Source organism: Anser anser (genome assembly GCF_964211835.1).
Source record: "Anser anser genome assembly, chromosome: 1".
Classification (NCBI taxonomy): Eukaryota; Metazoa; Chordata; class Aves; order Anseriformes; family Anatidae; genus Anser; species Anser anser.
Window position 1 is genome coordinate 128199835 of NC_139720.1, and position 19146 is coordinate 128218980.

Genomic DNA, 19146 nt, shown 5'->3' on the forward strand with positions numbered 1-19146 from the left:
CATCTTTTGATAATTTGAATGTGTTGCGTGGTTTTCCCCTGGGCTGCACATGATTCTGGGTTCTTAATCCTGCTCCCATATTTGGCTTCAAGCAATGTACAGGCTGTAAATTTTTGAATTGTGAAAGACTCATTATTTCTCAGCTTTTAACTCTTTCAGTGTGAGTGTGTTTTGTTTTCAGCAAATCTTGAGTGATTTTGATTAAACCTCTCACTTCCAGGATGCAAAAACTTTTTCTCCTGTGCACATGGAAGCCATAGGTAAATCACCTCGTATTCTGGTGGTGATTTTCTCATAATTTTTCATGGCTCCCAAAAGCTATGAGGAATGAATGGTTGGATGAAACATTTCATATCTGCTTCAGCACAGAACAGCATTTTTCTGCACTTGTAGTCATGGAAAGGGCTGCAGTAATTTCCTCAAATGTTTTCAGTTGAGTTTCCTGTAAAGGTCAAAAGTGTTAGAGTAAAAAACCTTGAAACTTTCATGTAGTGAAAATGGCAGAAGTACTTGGTAACAAATATTAACTGTAACTTTTGTGGCTGACCCAATTCAAGCATTTTCTATAAATTAGAGGAAACTTCTTGATAGATGAGCAGGAACTTCAACATGCAGGCACACCAATAAATTAGACTTTTTCCTTGAGAGCTAACGAATGATGAAATTCTGAAACCAAAGCTAAATCTTACAAACAAGTCTAAAAATGGCAGATGGGTCAAGGACTTTTCTCTTTGTAAACCCTTAGCCCCTCTTTTTTTTTTTTCTCTCCCCAGCTTGACGAGGCATGAAGACTGTAATGTCAGTGAATAACGGTTTTTGAAAAGACTTAGAAAAAGATGAAAGTTCTTAATGACTAGCTTTTCTAGGTTGAAATAGCCATTAAACAGAATACAGCTACATTTCAACATATTGTAATTTGCTATATGGTGGAGTTTCATCACACTATATAGTTTGTTGTTTAATAGTTAATGTTATGTAGCTCACAAGCTTACTGAGAAAAAAAAATCTTAAAGAATTTCCATGCCTTACAATGATGTGGGATAGGACTAGGGAAGATCCAACACCAGTTTGCTTAAAAAAAAAAAGTTTGCATCTTTTCGCTTTTTGGCCATTGGCATCTATGCAGTATGGTTGAAGCCTAGTTAAAATAATCATAGTAAAATAATCATGAAAATTTCTAGATATTAAAAGGGTGTACAAAGTGTGAGGACCTTCAGGGTGCTCTAGAATATGTTTATTTTCTCAGAATATCTTTGAAATTTCATCAATGAACTTTGAAAGTTCATCAAGTCAGGTTTGATGTTTATTTTTTAAGTACACAGTGGCTTTCTTTTCAGAACTTCTCAGGTCAAGGATGCCCTCTTCCCCGAAAGAACTGCTTATCATATTGGAATCATTTTGAAACCTGCATACACAGGAGGAGGAGACTGAGTTAAAGTTTGTGGCATCGGAGGATCTGGTTTAGATTTAGTGGTTGAAATGTGAGGTCACTTACTTCAGGGGTTCCCAAGGCATAGTCCCTTGAAAATGATCTGCTAATAACCTACAATTATCTTTGCACGGGCTAGGAAAAAACGTAGCATTTTGTCCTATGAAGGTTATACCAGGCACTACCCCAAAATCAAGCATAAAAAAGTACCAAAGATGAGGTTTAGAGATACTTTTGAAGCTGTTAGCCCTGTGAGAGCATACCTGCTTACCAGGCAGGCTGTGCGAGACAGCTGCTCACCTTGCAGAAACATCTCAGTAGCTGAGAAGTGGGTGAGATGTTTGCGGTGGGGTGAGGAGCACTCAGGATCCCTCTGAGTCCCCTCCTTCTGAGGCTCTGTCCTCTGTGTGGGGCTCTCCGGGGACATTTGCCTTGTGAACTTAGTTCTGGAGAGGGCTGTCTAGGTCTCCGAGTCTGGTCCGACTGGTGTCACCACAGGGATTCCTAGCGAGGGTGCTCATGCTCTGTGGCTTGGAGGAGATGCAGTGGATGTCTTGCAAGATCTGTCCAGTCTCCCTTGCCCTACTCAAGAACAGATTGGCCCATAGCGAGTGGCGGTTGTAGCTAATCAGGGTGTGACTGTATTTGCTGTAGTCAAAACGCCACCAGAAACAAGCGCAAGAATCCCAGTCAGAACAGAATAGAACAGAGCTAGGACTAGAGCTGAGAAGAGGAGAGGAAGAGAAGAGGGAGAGAAGCTGTTTCCCAGCCGCTCAGGTCCCAGTCTGTACCTGTGAGGTACTGAGGTACACTGAAGTCCTTGTTGGGCAGACAGCTAATCCTAGGTTGATTTTTTCCAGTATGTTAGAGCAATATATAACATAGTAAAGATCCTTTCCTATCCTGCTTCTCTCTTTGCATACACAAGCTCCTTCTTCAAGAAACAGCAATCCCTGAACTCACAGCTGGGTTATTAGTTCCTGTACATCTTGTGTTAGCATTGTAAATTTGGCTGTTCTTGAACCACCCGTGGCAGACAGGGAGGTTCCTAACTCCCACCTGTCCTAGGTGGAAGATTGGTTTCTACTTCTCCTTGCACATGGGATTTCTTCTTTAAAATAAATAATATGTGCAAACTCTAATGTGAAACCAGAATCAGAGATGTCATATATTGGGGAAAGATCCTATAAGCCACCTTTGATACATATGTTTTTGGAAGCTCATTTGTCCATGCTTTCCTCCATGGTAGGCTTCTGTTCCATGCGTTTTAATCTAGAATGAGTGGCTAATGTAAAGAGATCTCAATAATTATTACTGACGGAACATCAAACTTTTAGGGCTTCTATACTTGCATCATTTATCAAATATGCAAAGTAATCATGTTTCTTTTTGCTCCATTTGTCAAGCAGAAATACAGGTTTTGGTAACACTTTATAACATTTTAGAGTAATAACCTCATTTTTACAGCTTTTTTACAGCAAGTAAGAGTGGGGATAGGTATCAATGGCTATGATAACCCTTCTGAATGTAACAGCACTAGGGCCTTTCTCTTTGTCCTGAGGATAAGAGGCATAGCTCAACTTGTATGGCAAAATCCTCTGTCCTGCGCTTCCCTGCAGTCTCGCCTCATGCATGGGGCTGCCTTATTTGCTTATTTGCAGCTTATTTGCTGTCTTATTTGCTGAGCCATGCCCAGGCACTGCGTGGGAGAGGGCAGAGCGATGTGGACAAGGAGGCACACTAACAAAGAAATGCCATGGATCGTCATGGGCAGGGCCAGTGTCCTGGCTCTGTTTGGGCCATAGCTGAAAAAAAAGTCCCAAAATCCTAAGTTCTTCAAGGATGAGCAGTGTAGATGAGAAGACAGCACTGAGGCAGAAAGAACATACCAGAGATAGGGTTAAGGAGAGGATGTAATACTGGCAGTAATGTTTGCTGTGGGTTACAGCAACGAGGCTGCTTAAGGTGTGTGGGCTTTATTTGGTTTTGTTGAGTGTTTTTAGGTCTTGTGGCATAGACTAAACCCAGGAACTAAAAAAGTGGACAAGTGGCTTAAAGCTGGCATAAATTTTCTGTTGCAGCATGTGGGCTGAGTTTCTTTGATAAGGGTTTAGATAAGGGCTTCTTAGATAAAGGCTTCCCGTATTTCTAAATATGAGTATGTTTCTGGTAAGGTTTTAGCTTAGTAAAGCTTCCATGTTTTTTGCTTGATTTCTGTTTCATTATTTAGAGAATTTTCCACTTGTCCTTTAAATTCCCTCCCGGATCTGTAATTTCATGCTGCTGGGGTTGATCAGGTGTCACGTTATTGTGGGCACTAGCTATGAAAAATAAAAACCTTTCTCATGAGCACCAAAGGAAACACTGAGGAAAGCTAGCCTAAACTATTACCAGAAAGGTAGAAAAAAATGTGATCCTTAGAGGATTTGGGTGGCTGCAAGATTGCTGTATCTTCGGTATGAGTTTTGACTTAGTGTACACTCTGCATCTACATCTATCTTTTTTTCCATGAATACCGGATGAGAAAGGAAGTGTAGGCCTTCCCACCCTTCAGCCAAATACCAGTGTTTGGGAGTTGTCTTGTTGTATTCCTGTTTATTGTTTTTTTTCAGGAGCAAAATATTGCTTCCTCAAAATCTGTCAGCAGCAGCGAAGGCACCAGGGTCATTCATCCGCAGATTTCAGCATGCAGCACTGCTTTCGCTTACAGCAGACAGTTTTCTCAGTCACTTTTGAAGTGGCAAATAGGATTTCCAAAATAAAAAAGATCATACTGTTGTTTCAAAATTTGTGAGTTGAGGTTTTAACATCATGCGGACAGAGAATGGAAAATATCACACTAATGACACACAGGAAGCAAATTCTGGCAACATGGGGTCTTCTGTAGGAAGTGTACTTGTGGTCCTGTTCACAAGAAAGAGTGCTCTTTGACTCTCAAATTCTATTTAAACTGTAGATTATGTTTTAATACACTGTGACTTTGTCACCTAGCTGCAAAATAGATTTAAAGCTTCAATGTGACAAGATTGGGGTGGGCTTACTTATTTTATATTTTAATTTTTAAGGTTGTGGAAAAAAACTATTGGGATAATGTATGTTAGTCTAGACCACTTTTCAGAAAGTGATTTAGTTTTCTACTAAATGTATGTGGAGTTCTTAAGTTATCGTGTGGCTCACTTTTAAACAAGAACTGTGTGCGATATTTTGTCTAACAACAGCGGTATCTGTCACAGGGGTGCATTCACCTGTCACGCACACACATTCGCGTTTGTATTTCAGTTATGATAGTTGTTGTGATGAGTTGGGTTTTAGATGCTATTCTACCTGTGTGATGGCATTAGGTGAAAAATTCATTGCTACTTGGGCGGGCAGCAGTTTATAAAATTCTTGTCTCTGCTAATGGAATAGTGATACATAGTGAATGCTTTGTGCAGATACAGAAGAATGTGCTAATGTTGTGTAAATAGTAGTTCAACTTTGAATTACCAATTGTACTGTTGATTTGAAAGGCTAAAAAAAGTTATGAAATTAAGGTTTAGAAGGAACCCTATAGGTAATGACTTGGAAATTCTTGTTTTGCTTGATGCTGTTCTCAAATAACTTCAAGTAGAAATTTGCTTGATATGGTTTACAGTGCTCGTGGCTGATATGCTGGAAACCTAAATGAGATCTACAGTGTTTCCTGTGTATGCTCCAGTGCCATGTGCTGGTGGGATGGGAGAGGTTGCTATTGCTACTGCACTGTGATGTAGAAGAGGGCAGCAAATGCGTGAGAGCTGAGAGAGCTCTCGAGGTAGAAGCTTTCTTTTTTACTAGGGGAAGAGTCTTCCAAAGCCATCACCTGTCCCCAGTGCCCGCTCAGTGTAGAGGATCTCATCAGAATCGCAGGTGACACCAAGTGGGGAGGGCCCAGCTGACAGGCTCAGAGGCAGGGCTGCTGTTTAGAGGGACCCAGGCAGGAACTTTATGAAACCCAGCAAGGACAAATGCCAGTTCCTGCCCCTGGGAAAAGAGAAATCTCTGACCGAGATACAGGCTGGGGCCTGATGGGTTTGGGAGCTGCTCTGCTGAAAAGGGTCTGTGGGTGGTGGGCAGCAAGCGGACACGAGCCACTCATGTGCCCTGGCATCAAACACATTAAAAACAGTGTTGTGGGCTGTGTAACAGGCATGCAGTCTGCAGCTTGAGGGAAGTGATAATCTCCCTTTACTTGGCACTTGTTAGTCTACATCCAGAGTACAGCAGATGCTTTTGAGTCTGTCAGTACCAGAAAGGTATTGACAAACTGGAGCAAGATCTTCGGCTGTGGGAGCTGGAGCGCATGGCCTGTTGAGGCCTGATGGTGAGGGAGATGGGCTTGTTCAGCCTGGAGAAGAAACGGCCTTGGGGGGACCTTCTACTACATACTGCAGGTTATCCGGGAAACAGAGCCAGGCATGTGGGGAAAGGCAGGAGAGAGCAGACAGGAACTGGACAGAAAGGTTCAGGCTGGGTATAAGGACCGTTTTTTTTTCACAATCAGGGCAGTTGAGCAGTTAAACAGTTGCTCATGCGGTTGTGCAGTCTCTGTCCTTGGAGGTTTTCAAGACCCAACTGGGCAAAGCCTTGAGCAGCCTGGTCTGACCCCAGAGGAGGCCTTCCCTGCTTGGAGCATGGGCCTCCAGAGGTCCCTCCCTGCCCAGGTGGTTCAGACCTAGGGCAAAGCTTGGAGCCAAATCTTACCTTTAATTCTTGGTAGATGGTTATAGGCAAATGGCTTTGCCTCTTTAGTGCGTCAGTTCCCTGCCTGTTGGTTTACTTTCATGAAACTTCACTCCACCATGTATTTTCTCTGTCTGCTGCCAAAGGAGGCGATCACCTTAAAAGGTATTCAGTTGCAAAATGTGTTAGTGTTAGCAACGGCTCTGACAGCAGCTCTATATGTTTCTGCCAATTATGGTAACATTTGTCATATTTTCCTATTTAATATTTTTCTTCCTGCTATGGTGGTTGTTTCTGTGAGCTTCTTGACAGAGAGGAGGCAGCCTTAGTAGCAGGAAGACTGAACCAGGTGCTGCCCTGTGTGTCAAATGAACAGCTAACGGATGGATAACCTGAATTTTTTTTTTCACTAGTTAGCTTTGGTAATCTTTACCAAAGAAGTTTGCAAAGCTGCCCTACAATTTTCATGCAGAAATAAGAGATTAACACCTTTTAAAAAGAAAAAAAAATAGTATTGGTTGGAAGAGTCACTGAAAATGGCTTTCATTTTGTGGCATTTCACCTTGTATACAAGTTTGGGGTAGCATTAGAATAATCGGGGTTTATATATAGAAGTTTTAAGAAATCATGGGGGCTTGAGATTTAGAATATTCTGTAACACTTTTTTTTTTTTTTTTTTTTTACTGTTTCTTCTTTTTCTTCTCCCTCTCCACTTGCCTTTTCTTATGCAGGAAATAAAGAAGGATATGAAGAAGGAAAATATTGCCAACAAACCACCAGAGAAGCCTATAAATGAAGTTTCCAATGGAAGCCCTTTACTGTTGTCTGAGACAATTATTAGAACCAACAAAAAAGGTAAAGTATATGGAAGCTTAAATGCAGATTACATTCAGACCTTTAAAAGAACAAAGTGTAACCCTTCCTTGTTTCTAGAACTAAAGCTATAGTTTATTTAACTTTAAAGGCACGGCAAGAATATTACAAATTTCTCATTCTCCTCTTAGACTGGCATACAGATGCATATATCATGTCTGGTATTTCCACATTAATTTGCACAGACATCCCTTTCTTCTTACAGAAATCCTTCCTAGATATGTTTAATTAAGGAAAGCTGTATGAACAGATTACTAAAAGTAATGAAATGACAGCTTGCATATATGGAGCTTTTTGCACGGTGATGTCAGTCCACATTCATGTATTCACGTTGTATCTGGGATAGAGACTGGTTACTGACAGAGAAAATTTTTTTTAAAAAAAAGGTGGAAAATGTAAAGCTTAATGCATTATTTTCCTGGGAAGTGTCTATCACTGTCTTCTGTTTCAGATTGCAGTGTGTGCTCTCTATGTCTGGCTTGATTCCCAAGGTGAACCCTATGTAAGGAATCTCTCTTAGCATATGCCTGTGTAAGGTTTTGAGTTGCTTAAAGGAAAGGCTCCAGATCTTCTGTCTCCTTCCCTAGCTTCCAATCCCACTCTCAGGAATGTCTGAACAAAACAAAAGGTTGGCAATAGCTGGATTTTTCTTTAGGTTATGTTTATGCTCCAGTTTGTTTGTGGGAGAAGGACTGTCTGTGTGCAGTAGATGGCCTTTATTTTTCCCAGAGAACGCACCAGACAGTTTCTTACTTGCTGTCTTATACAGAATAATCCACTGTCATTAATCATTGCTGTAATGTAATTTCCATTTCAGCGTGTCTTCTGGACTGTTAGGGCTATGCATATGGAAATTTTTCCCTACGTATTATGATTGAGTATTGTATTTGGGATGGCAGTTTGGCTTGAGGTCTTAGACCTATGGTTTGCAACTGCAATTGAGGAAGATTTAATAATTTCTGTAAAATGTATGACTTCCTTTAAAATGCGAGGGGGAGTAAACTCCACCTCTTTTGCTAGGAGTAATGTCCTCTTAAAAAATAAAATTTTTTAAAAATTGGAAATAAATCTCAGAAAGCCTTGTCTTTTGTGTTTGTAGTGTCATCCTTGAATCTGGAGACACGTCCAACATTTCTGCTTTGGGTCATAGGTTTTTCAAGCAACAGCAGAGTTAAATTACCAAGAATTATTTTTTTTTTTCATGGCTGCTATACAGAACCATATGAGTAGTTGTGAAATTATCTGGGGACTAAGTCTGTTCCATATTGCTTCAGCTGCTATTTGGAGAAGGCTAATAGCTGTGGCAGATGCAGAGATTCGGTTCAGTCACAAGGGGATAACACTCCAAATACAATACGAAGAGCTGAGGCTTTCTCCTCCTCTTTCTTCCCTTTAACTCAGAAGCTGTGAAAGATTCAGAAGATAAAGAAAGTTCTCTTTTTGTCCTTGTAGCTGGAGAAGACAAACTTCATATTTATTGAAAGGAGAATCAGCAAAGACTGGTATCAAGATCTGTACCTTGAGGAAGGGGTTAGGTGTGGAAATCAGGAGATCTCATATTAGAATGTTACTGTTTTGAATTTCATTAATGGGGATTGCGCTTTTCATGGCTACCTCTACATAGTGTCAGGGTTGATAAATTTATTTTGTCTGCTTCTCCATGGCTATTTCCATTGCTGCAGAGCAAGCAGTTGCAGTATGCTATACTCTCCTCTAGCAGCACAGCTATGGATGTACAGAGCTAAGGATGCACAGAGAATAACGAGGCCAAGAGAGGTTTCCCTTAGTTTTCTGTGGTCAGTTTGAGCATGGTGCCAAAGTCTCCTTGCTCAAGTGACAACAGCTAAGCAAGTAGCTACTGTTGCATTCAATAATAAGGAGTCTTCTAAGAGCTGTGTGGCAAATAACTCCCTCCATGTAGAAGGAGTTGCAATATTTAGCTGCAGAGGGAATCTTAAATGCCACGGGGATTCTTTTCTTCAAGTGTCCTTGTGCTGCGATTTTTAAACAACCCTATCTCAATCTGTTTGCTGATCATAGAGTGTGACCTGACCTGAAAAAGAGTACTTTCTTCCTTCTTCTTGTTAGGAAGGGAAGAGGAGAGGGATGTATCTAAAGATCTGTAGCCACTGTTCGGCAGTGAAAATAGTCAATCTGATTTATTTGCTTGGGCAATGTAATTTTGCTGCTTGGAACCTCAGAGCAGGTCCAGTGATGTAGGTGTGAAGTTTTGATGTTTCTACTACCAAGTTGATGGTAAGTGCTTTTCTATGGCTGTGGTGTTACTTTGCGTAGTTTTGCTACTTAACTTGGTTGGCCTCAAATAAGTGGCAGCACTTTAGCAGGCAGTGACATTTTGAGCAGAAGAATCTTGGCCTCTTGGGCTGTTGGCTTGTAGAGAGTTTTTCCTTGAGGAATATTGACAAGTGTCCAGCAGTGGTATTCAAGGAAAATAGATGAATTATTTGTAAGAAACATCTAAGAAGGTAAGATGAAAAGAATGAATTTCTGAATAAAAAAGTTGTTATGAATCCAACTTTGTTATCTTGTTTCTTCAAGTTAATTATTTCTAAGCACTATGTTGCAATTAGGGACTCCTGTAATAAATTCAGTGAAAAATCGAAATGCTTCTTGTGAAGGCTTGTGTCATCAAACAAGTAGTGGTGATTGCTTTTGTGGGTCACAGATGTAATCTAGGGATAATTTAAAGTTGGCTTAATGCCACCAGTAGTAGCCTACCCATGTTAGTACTTCCACTACACGCTGAGGGCATCGATCGGTTGTGGTATTTTTAGTTGTAGATTACTGTCCATCAGTTACGCAGGTTTTTGTTATAAAGACCAGGAGAAGATTGACCAGGATTTGATTTTGCTTGCTTTTCACTGAGAAAAGTAAAAACAGAACATTTCTAATCCTTTAATGTTTCTTGCTGACTGCATGTACTAGTGACCTAACAGAAATATACAGTAAAAATGACTGCTGTGGTGAACAAAATTTAGGAAATGGTGCTATGCTTGGCCTTGATATATCTGTAAGAGTTAATATTTTTTAGGGATTTCATCTCTTTACAGGCTTGTAAGTATGATCTAGAAGTTAGGGCTACACCTAAGAAATAATGGTTTTATTTTCTTAGAAAAGATCTTAGATCTTAGAAAAGATCTTAGATCTTAGGCTGGACTTCAGGAAGAGGTTCTTCACCGAGAGGGTGGTCGCACACTGGAACAGGCTCCCCAGTGAAGTAGTCACTGCACCAAGCCTGTCTGAATTTAAGAAGCGATTGGGCTGTGCACTTAGTCACATGGTCTGAACTTTTGGGTAGACCTGTGCGGTGCCAGGAGTTGGACTCGATGATCCTTATGGGTCCCTTCCAACTCGGGATATTCTATGATTCTGTGATCTGCCAGAGTTCCTCTGTAACTTCCATTAAATTGTTCTGTTGGCCAAATTGCCACACATGAATTTTTCAGTTATTAATGTGTATTGATTTTTTTTTCAGATGCACAGAGTTTTTCTGATTAATTGCAGTGGCATATCAAAAATTACTCAAAACTTCCAGGTATTTCAGCTATCTCTTTCTCAGGCTACCTATTGACAAAACCTGGGTTATACCTGCCTGGGTTATGCTGAGATCTGTTGTGATCATGCGTGGGGGTGGTGATAATTAAAATCTGGAAAACAGAGCATTTTAATATAGTGTTCCAGTGTTTTCATGCTCTACTGCTGAAAGGCTCAGAAAAGAACAATTTGCTCAAGTGTAGAGATGGGGTTAGGGAAACATTAAGTCATCCTTGTGCATTCCCTGACAATTCCCAGGGCTGCACCAGCCCTAGGCAGTTTTGGTGGGTGCTTCAGGTGCTGCTCCATCAATCCCTGTCTAAGGAAAAAGGCCGAGGCACTGAATGACTTGTCTGAAATTTCATGAATGTGAGCTGTGGTTGTCTTGCTTATGCTATGCCAGAACCTGGGAGAGACCATTCTTATGCTTCTTCCTACAGTTCATATGCCAAGAAAATCCTTTCCTGGCTAGGTGTGGGTCTTTTCGTGTATCTTTTCACAACCCCAGAATTTTTGCTTGGCATATAGAACTGTTGTTCTTAATCTTCTGTAAAACTGAATTTAATATATATATATATATCTCCTTGGCTTTAGTTAGAATTGGCATTGTTGTACCCTGTTAATAACAGGTTAGGAAGGCCTTTTATTTTCCTTAGAGCATTTTCAGATTGGTTTAAAAAAAAAAAAAGCAAAATTATTGCTATTGTTACTGTTACTAAATATCATAAGAAAATTAGTCAGGTCTTGGAACAGAAAAAACACTGGAAGACATCTCTTCTTTTTTTTTTCTTTTAATGCTTTTTCCAACATGGTGGAATTCCATCTTTTCCAACTTTCAAAATCTAAAAACAGATCCAAAGTTGTGCAACTATTTCAGATCTGTATAAATTCAGTACGATCTTCAATCAGCTATAAAGGTACATCAATGAAACCTGCATGTAACGAGCTTAAGTGTTCAACGGCTATGGCTTACTTTGTGGAAGTTTTGTTCCAATTTTGGGGTATTCCTTATTCATTCACTGAATTATTTTCTATATCTGGGTATAATGTATTTGGCCTATACATAGTTCAAATTGCAGTACTGGAGTTGATAGGCTGTGTTTTGCAAGTAAACTAACAACAATTGTTATACAAGTAAAAATATTTAAGGAAAAGATATTTTGCCTTGCCAGATGTATTTGTTTTATATAAACTGTAAATGCAGTCAGCACTGAGGTTATTCAAGCCAGAAAATCTGGAACAGCTCATCATGTGTTACATATTCTTAATCGGAGCCAAGCACTGAAAGCAAGGAAATGTTTTTTCTAGTTCTCTTGAGAATTATTTATGTTACCTTCCACCCTACATTTAAATAATAAAGAGAACTTCCATCCTATCCTTAAAGGGGGAATTTGGTGAAAGTATCTTTGTCAGTATAGTAGGTTTATGTTACGAATAAATAACTGCCTGTTGTATGCAAAACTGCCTTTAAGTCTGTTTTTGTAAATTTGAGAAATGGGAAAAGCATTTTACAAGAAAAATGCTTCATCATTTGGTTCAATAGGGATACAAAGGGATACTCCATTTATGAAAAAGACAAGCTGATAGAAACCCAGCATCAGTGTGTTGATTCTTGAGTTTTCTATTTTTAAAGTGATGTATGCTATGTAAGCTATGAATCTGGTTACCTTTTTCAACAGAAAAGAAAACCTCAAAATTTCTTTCAGAAAATCGTTTATCACTTAACCTAGTGCAAACAACTGCCTTTTTCATGTGCCAGTCATGTGCTTGATGAAGTGTCTGACCCTTAGTATGCTCAGCTTTGGTTTTCCTTTCAAACACAGGAAGCTAGAAGGCATTAATCTGTCTTTTGGTTGGATTATCTTTCTGCTGTTTATATGTGTAGGCCTTCTTCACAGACAGGCTTTGGTGTTCCCTTGAAAACACTGCCAACTTCACAGAAATAACAAGCATGAAAAAAAAAATCCTTTTAGTTTTTAAGATCAGCTAATTGGTGTATAATCAGTGTACAGTTTACACAACTATGCACAAGAACATACTTCTCAGCCTATTAAGGTTAAAACATGCATACAACATATGACACAAACCCAAAATGAGGCATAAAAATTAATCGTACAGGAAACTCGAATTCAGCAAAATATTTATTCTTTGCTTTTAAATACCATATCTATATATCTGTAAGTAGTCTCCCAGATAATACACGTTACCTTTAAAACTACTGCTTCTTGAAAATAAATGCTTAGATGTTCTTTAGTCTTGGGTAAGCAGCACTTCATAGAAAGGCCAGGCTTTCAGTTCAGAGAGGCAGGAAAAGACACGAGTCTGTGTTGGGATGTGGGTGGTGACCAGAAAGAGACTTTGTTCACATGTGAGGTGAGGTTTGTGTATGATCTGCAGCAGATTAATGCATTTGTTGTGGAGGTCTGTGAAAATAGCTCCATCCCATGCTGGAGGAAGAATCTTTACTTGTTCTCTTTCGACTCTCCAAAATGGAGAGCAACCTGTAGATGATGCATGGAAAAGTGATGAAGCTCTCTAGCATTTTAGTTTGATCATTCTTTTCTTCTAATCTAAATAATCCCCAATAATGAAGGTGAGGGGAATATAGCTAATTTCGGAGCTGATGAATAAGATGTATTCTGTTGAGGGTAGTTGTCTAACGTGTGAGCATCGTTCCTTGCACTATGGGGCCATGCCTTTGGATTCAATATCCTTTTATATAAATATGTTGATATAGCATGGGAAATTGTAAAACAGTGCAATTTAAAATGAGTGCATTGTCTGTCCTAAGCCGCAAAACGAGTTTAGTTCTTTTGGGATTTCTTTTGTAATTGTAACTATACTGAAAATCTGCCTAAAATAGGCTTATTCTGCAATACAGGAATAGGCGTTACCACTGTTATAAATTTGAGATTAGTCTGTTGACCGTTGACTTGGGTTTTTTGTTTGTTTGTTTTGTTTTGTTTTGTCTGGAAGAAAGATCTCAATGCTGTCTTCTTGGCAACAGTGGAACGGGTGCTTGCTTGTGCTTTTCAAGCAGATCTTGTTTCCAACTCCTATTTAAGTACTGACTTAATATATTTAAAATGTAAACTTTTTTTTTCTTTGTTATGGTCATTTGCCACCCTGGTTTCACTTAAAGTCTCATTATCTATCCAGATTTCAATCGCTTATTCCAGTGAGATCATATCCTTTCTTGTCATTTAATGTGGAGTGCCCCCCATCTTATTTTTTCCTAAGTGTTTACTCTTTCTTTTCAATTGCTCCTTCCTGGTATTCTGCACAATGAACAAATGCTGAACCCTGACGTAGGCTCTGCAATTTTGCATAGTCGTATCCAAGCACTGGCGTGGGACCTTACTGAGTATCATGAGACTCTGTGCAGGAGTAGCCTGTGAAAGTCAGTTGTAGAAATCCCTCTTGGATTGAGTTGTAATTCCAAGATAACACTTTTTCTCTGGGCGGTTTTTCTTTGCCTAGATGGCAGTCTTCTTGTGCGTCATCTGGTTAGCTCTGGGAATCTCATTTATGGACTATGCTGTAAAAACACCAAACTAAAATACAGCCACTGTATCAAAGAGTTTACAATATATATGTGTGTGTGTATGTGTTTTATATATATATAAAACAATAAACCACACACATATATATATATGAAACAAGGTAACACATGACTAGAAAAAAGGGAAAATGCATTAATTGAGTGATTGGTGGCAGTCTAACTGTTTTTATTTGTTTGTGGTTTTTTTTTTTTTTCAGATAGAGTACACTTGTTTTAATGACAGATTTAAATGTGGGTCTGTATTTGGCAATTAGGAGACTGATATGGAGAAAACCATGATGATGTTGACTTCAAAATTCAACAGGCACTGATAGGTGCTGACATCGAGCACAATGAAGAAGCAGAAGAAAACCTTTTCATAGAGAGTCTAAGAGATTTGGGGGATGGAGTCATAGGAAAGGAATCGGGGATCTGCATTCTGAGCAGCTTACGGATGACAGCTTACTGAAACAGGGAGGTGGTTATGGAGACAAATGAGGACATGAGTTAGGTTTGTTGTATTTTTGTTAAAGGTAGATCTCAGGCATATTTGTATCAGTGGGAAAACAGAGATAAGTGAATTCTTGAGGAAGGCATTGAAAGGGAACAGGTGAAGTCACCACAAGGACAGCTGAAAGAATTAAGGAGAAGAAAGCAACTACTAAAGGGTAGGGATTCCTCTGGGAAGTATATACAGGAACAACGTAGACGTCTGTCTGAGCTCCTCCCATTAGGCTCACTATGTATTGCCAACAGAGAAAAATAGGCTCTGATCTCATCCAAAATCGAGTCAAAGGAGTCATATCCTGAAAGTAATTGTCCTTTGACTATGAGGAGAACATGGTATAGCTTGCCTGTATGGAAGTGCCGTAAGCTGCATAACCCACCCTTAAGTTTGTGCCATTGACATGAGCTGTGAGAAGGAACTGTGAACTACAAGCATGAGAGAAGTCTTCGAGTAGTTCTGCAGCTTTCCTCTGAAAGGGGTTGAATAGAGAGAGAAAAGTAGGGAAAGTGAACTCTGGGGAATGAGATGGGATTGCAGGAGAGAGATTCAGGTAGCTGGGGATGAAGAAATTTATTTAAAAGTGTGGTAGATCTGAAGGAGGATAATCAAGTCTGTAGCGTAGGAGTTCAGACTAATAACAGGATTTTTTCTGAGGTGTCCTTCAAAATATACATGAGTAGAAGCTGAGAAGACAGTGAGTTGGCTGAGTGGATCCTAGGACAGTAAAAACCAGACTTTTCTGTGTACATGAGCATAGTCAGGAAGACTCCATTTCAGTGTCTGTGGAAGATTGCAGGAAAAGCGATTTCTGGAGTATGGGTAAAATATGTTTTAGTATACACACTGTTATATTTGCTGTATGATACAATCTTCACCAAAATGTTAAACAATCAGCAGGGAATTACCTGTCCTGGAAAAAATGTCTCCTCTTGCATTGTCTCATGGACTTACTAGGTTTCTCTAGTTATTTATCATAATACATATAACTGAGGATCTGAATGGCCAGTCTGGAGACATTCGTTTTTCTGGGTTGATGGCAGAGGAAGTGACTTGACCATTGATTTAAGATGCTTGAAATTTAATGAGGTGAGTCTGGGACAGAGAAACTAAATGACTTCTAGAGAATTAAACCTCCTTTCAAGGTTGTTTCTATCTATACTGACTTCCTCTCAGGCTCTTTCTGTCAGATCACAGGTCCAGTGACTGTACGTTTTTAAGAAATATGAATGGCAGATATCTTTTTGGCCAGGCAAACTATGTGGGACCTTTGTCCTAAAAGGTAAGAATAAACTTCTGATTCACTGACTGAAAAACAGAGGACCTCAAAACCTTTTTGATATTCTTTTTACAAGTAGGTTATGCAAGTATCTCAGAAGTACTGCACTAGAAGGAAGACTCAACAATTCCATGCATTTGCTATTAGTTTCATCTTCTCTTTAGTAAACACGAATTTTTATTTAATCAATTAGAGATTTTTTTTTCCTATCTAAAAGCTTTGCAGTATGTTTTACGTTTCTGAAGTATGGAAATCACATAAATTTTCTAACAGTTGTACCAGAATTTGGTAGTTCACTTTCATCGCAGAATGTGATAGTTGTCCAAAAGGTACTAGTCAAGAGCAGATGTTATCAAATTCAGGCGCAGAATGTTTTGCTGTTAGCAGTTCTCACGAAATCTCCTTTAACACAAGCCAAAATCAATAAAATAGTACTAAATACCAGAGCCTTTCTTGTTACAGTAACACCAGAAGCAACAAGAAGTCTGAAGCTTCCTGTTGTCTTAAAACTAGGCTTTCCCATCACAAAAGAAGCTGTTTATTTTTTCACAAGTTTCTGGAGAGAAGTGTCTCCCTGCTGCCAGCAGTTCCCTCCATATCACTGTTGTGGGATAAGTTCCTCGGCCTAGCAGGGCCCGGCTGCCTTTGAGCTCTGTCCGTGACCTGCTGCCCCTGGACTCCAGCAGTCCGTGTCCATCTCCTTTAATCTTTCGTCTAGGTGTGGTGGGATTCGCAAGAACAGCACGGCTAACTTGATTTGGAAAAGTACAGGCTGAACTTTCTCCCCCATCTCCTTGCGTGACTTTCTGTGATTGAGAAATGGCAGCAGACGAGCAGGGTGGCTCACATGAAGCTGAGCCTTGGGGTGAGTCACTGGGGGTCACTGTACGTTCCCCAGTGACCAGCCAGGAGGATCTGCGCCTCCTGGCTGGCTGCTGTGATAGAAGAGAGTCAGACTTCCTATTCTGTGCTAAAGAAGATGAAAAAAAGGAGCAATGCAGGGATGCTGTCAAGGAATATAAAACACAACCCTATCTGGAATGACAATTTGGGGTCAAGAGAGCGTACTTTTACTGTACAAGCTAATAACTTTTCCATGAGCCTTGAACTTTGCTTGGGTGCTTTAAGCTGAGTCAAGAACGCTTGTCTTTCCTGGCGTTAGTCTTGATGACTTTGTAACTGCTGAGTTAAATATGCCCACCTAAGTTTGCTCTCATGCTGACAGTCAGGTCTGTAGCTCAGTACAGTTTTACCTTTGCCTGCTTGCATCACAGCTGGGGTGGTGCTCTGTTGCTTTTATGGGGACAGAGGATGCTGTGCTGGAACCAGGGATGTGTGGCTGGTGGCATCTTCCTTCCCCCGTCTGTAGGTGCCTGTAGGTAGTGGTAAGAGCCAGTCGTGTCAAGGTAAGATGCAGCACTAACAAGCTTAATGAGGAAATGGAGGTCTCTTCATGTTTGTCACAGGAGCTAAACCTTTGAATGATTTCTGGGGTTCTAGGTGAAAGGCAGTGCCTGTCAACGGCTCCCTTGGCTCTCCTTCAAATTGTACTGCCAAGTAACTTGTAGATACAAACCGAAGACATAAAAAATTTGTATAAATGAATGGTCTGAGACCTTGTTCTTAACCCAGGAAGCATCCCGCTGTACAGATGATTTTTGGATGTATGTGAAAGCTTAATGTAAATATATTTCTTTGTACTTTTTTCTCTGACTGTATATTTTAAAAATATCTCCATACCTGTTCTCTCTGCACTGGGATAGCGTGACTTGCTTTGCTGCTGTTACATCACTTTGGTGCAGGAAACTTTTTGACTTCTGCATACTTAGACCAGAAGAAAACTACAATCATGATTCAAGAGCTTCCCCTGCAGATGGAATGACATTTATAAGCCCAAATAGGGATAAACTTTTGAAGACAATGATGAGAATGTGCCCAGCAAAAAGGCCCCATAGCTGCTGTTAGGAAGGGTTGGCACTGTCTCGATGCTTTAAATGAGCTGAACGCTGTTCTGCTTAGAATTGCTCTGTGGGACCTCTGTGAACCAACTGCGGGCCTGGGTTTTGGTTGGGAGTGTGTGTATATATCTTTGCAGGGATTTAACTCTGAATGTGTCTGGTGATTTAACAACCTATGGGCAGCTCGGCTCTACCATGCCGCTATCTCACTCCCCCTTCTCAGAAGGACAGGCGGAGAAAATACAGAAAAAACAAAAAAGGTCATGGCTTGAGAGATAGGGAGCAGTTTAAAACAAACAAACAAAAGCAAAAACAAAGGGCACACAGAAGCAAAAGGAGAAAACAAACATTCTTTACTTCCCAACAGCAAGCGATGTTCAGCCACGTCTTGGGAAGCAGGGCCTCAGTACACATAGTGGTTGCTTGGGAAGACCAATGCTTCCCTAAAGAGAGGCCCCATTCTCCTTCCCCTTCCCCAGCTTTCACTGTTGATCACCACAAGGTGTGCGATACCCCAGTGGTCAGCTGGGGCCAGCTGTACCAGCGATGTCCCCTCCCCACCTCTTGCCCACCCACAGCGTGCTGCCCTTTGGCGGGGGCCTGGATGATCCTTAAGGCACATTGTGCTGATTTATGATCTGTCATAGGTTCTGTGAAACATTTTATTTCCAGGAATTGATACAGGTTTTAAAAACATCCTTCTGATAAAGTGATGTGCCTAGAATGAACTTTTCACTCCGTTAATGTTAATTATTTTTCATACGCAGTGTAAAGTACTTTGATTCATCTGCTTAAAAGCCCCCAAACTTAGGGAAATTTGCCTTGCCGTAACTAGATATGAAAAACGGATATCAGGCAGTGTTGATAATGCATGGCTTGGATTATTCTGAGTAGGATGGCATTATTAGCTATGTAGGCTTTCAGTTTTCAGATTCCTATATAATGTAGGTGCAGTGACTTGAGTTACAAGATACTATGCATGCAGAGATATATTTCCTGTTTCTACCGGCATGATACTTCCTAAATTTTATTCATTGAAGATTTCATGAATCTTTCATCTTATTTCAGAATTTTTTCCCACACAGTCTACTCCAGCATTATCAAGATGCTCACAGCATGGGAAGTTGTGCTGCTGTTTGTGGTGCATTGTGACGTATCCTACTGTTTACCTTATTTTTTTTTACGATTGTCTCACTCCTTTCTAATGCTATGTCGCCATTAAGATGCACCAGTCATTTGCAGTAGTTCCTATTCTATGTTTTTCTGCATTTCCTTTTCAATTGTAAGTATGTGCTTGAGCCTGTT

General features: G+C 40.1%; 1 protein-coding gene and 1 long non-coding RNA gene across 7 annotated transcripts in view; one reads left to right on the plus strand and one right to left on the minus strand.

Moving 5' to 3' along the window:
• LOC310904980 overlaps positions 1-6855 on the minus strand; it is a 30242-nt gene extending 23387 nt beyond the window's left edge. The window contains exon 1 of the long non-coding RNA XR_014588707.1: positions 1730-6855. This is a non-coding gene — a long non-coding RNA (uncharacterized lncRNA). The remainder of the gene's footprint in view (positions 1-1729) is intronic.
• Positions 1-19146, plus strand: part of SH3KBP1 (SH3 domain containing kinase binding protein 1) — a 255788-nt gene that overhangs the window by 103490 nt on the left and 133152 nt on the right. For all 6 annotated transcript variants that reach the window (XM_083850240.1, XM_083850241.1, XM_083850242.1 and 3 more), the window contains one exon: positions 6862-6985. In XM_083850240.1, coding sequence (XP_083706366.1) covers positions 6862-6985 — 124 coding nt within the window. The remainder of the gene's footprint in view (positions 1-6861; positions 6986-19146) is intronic.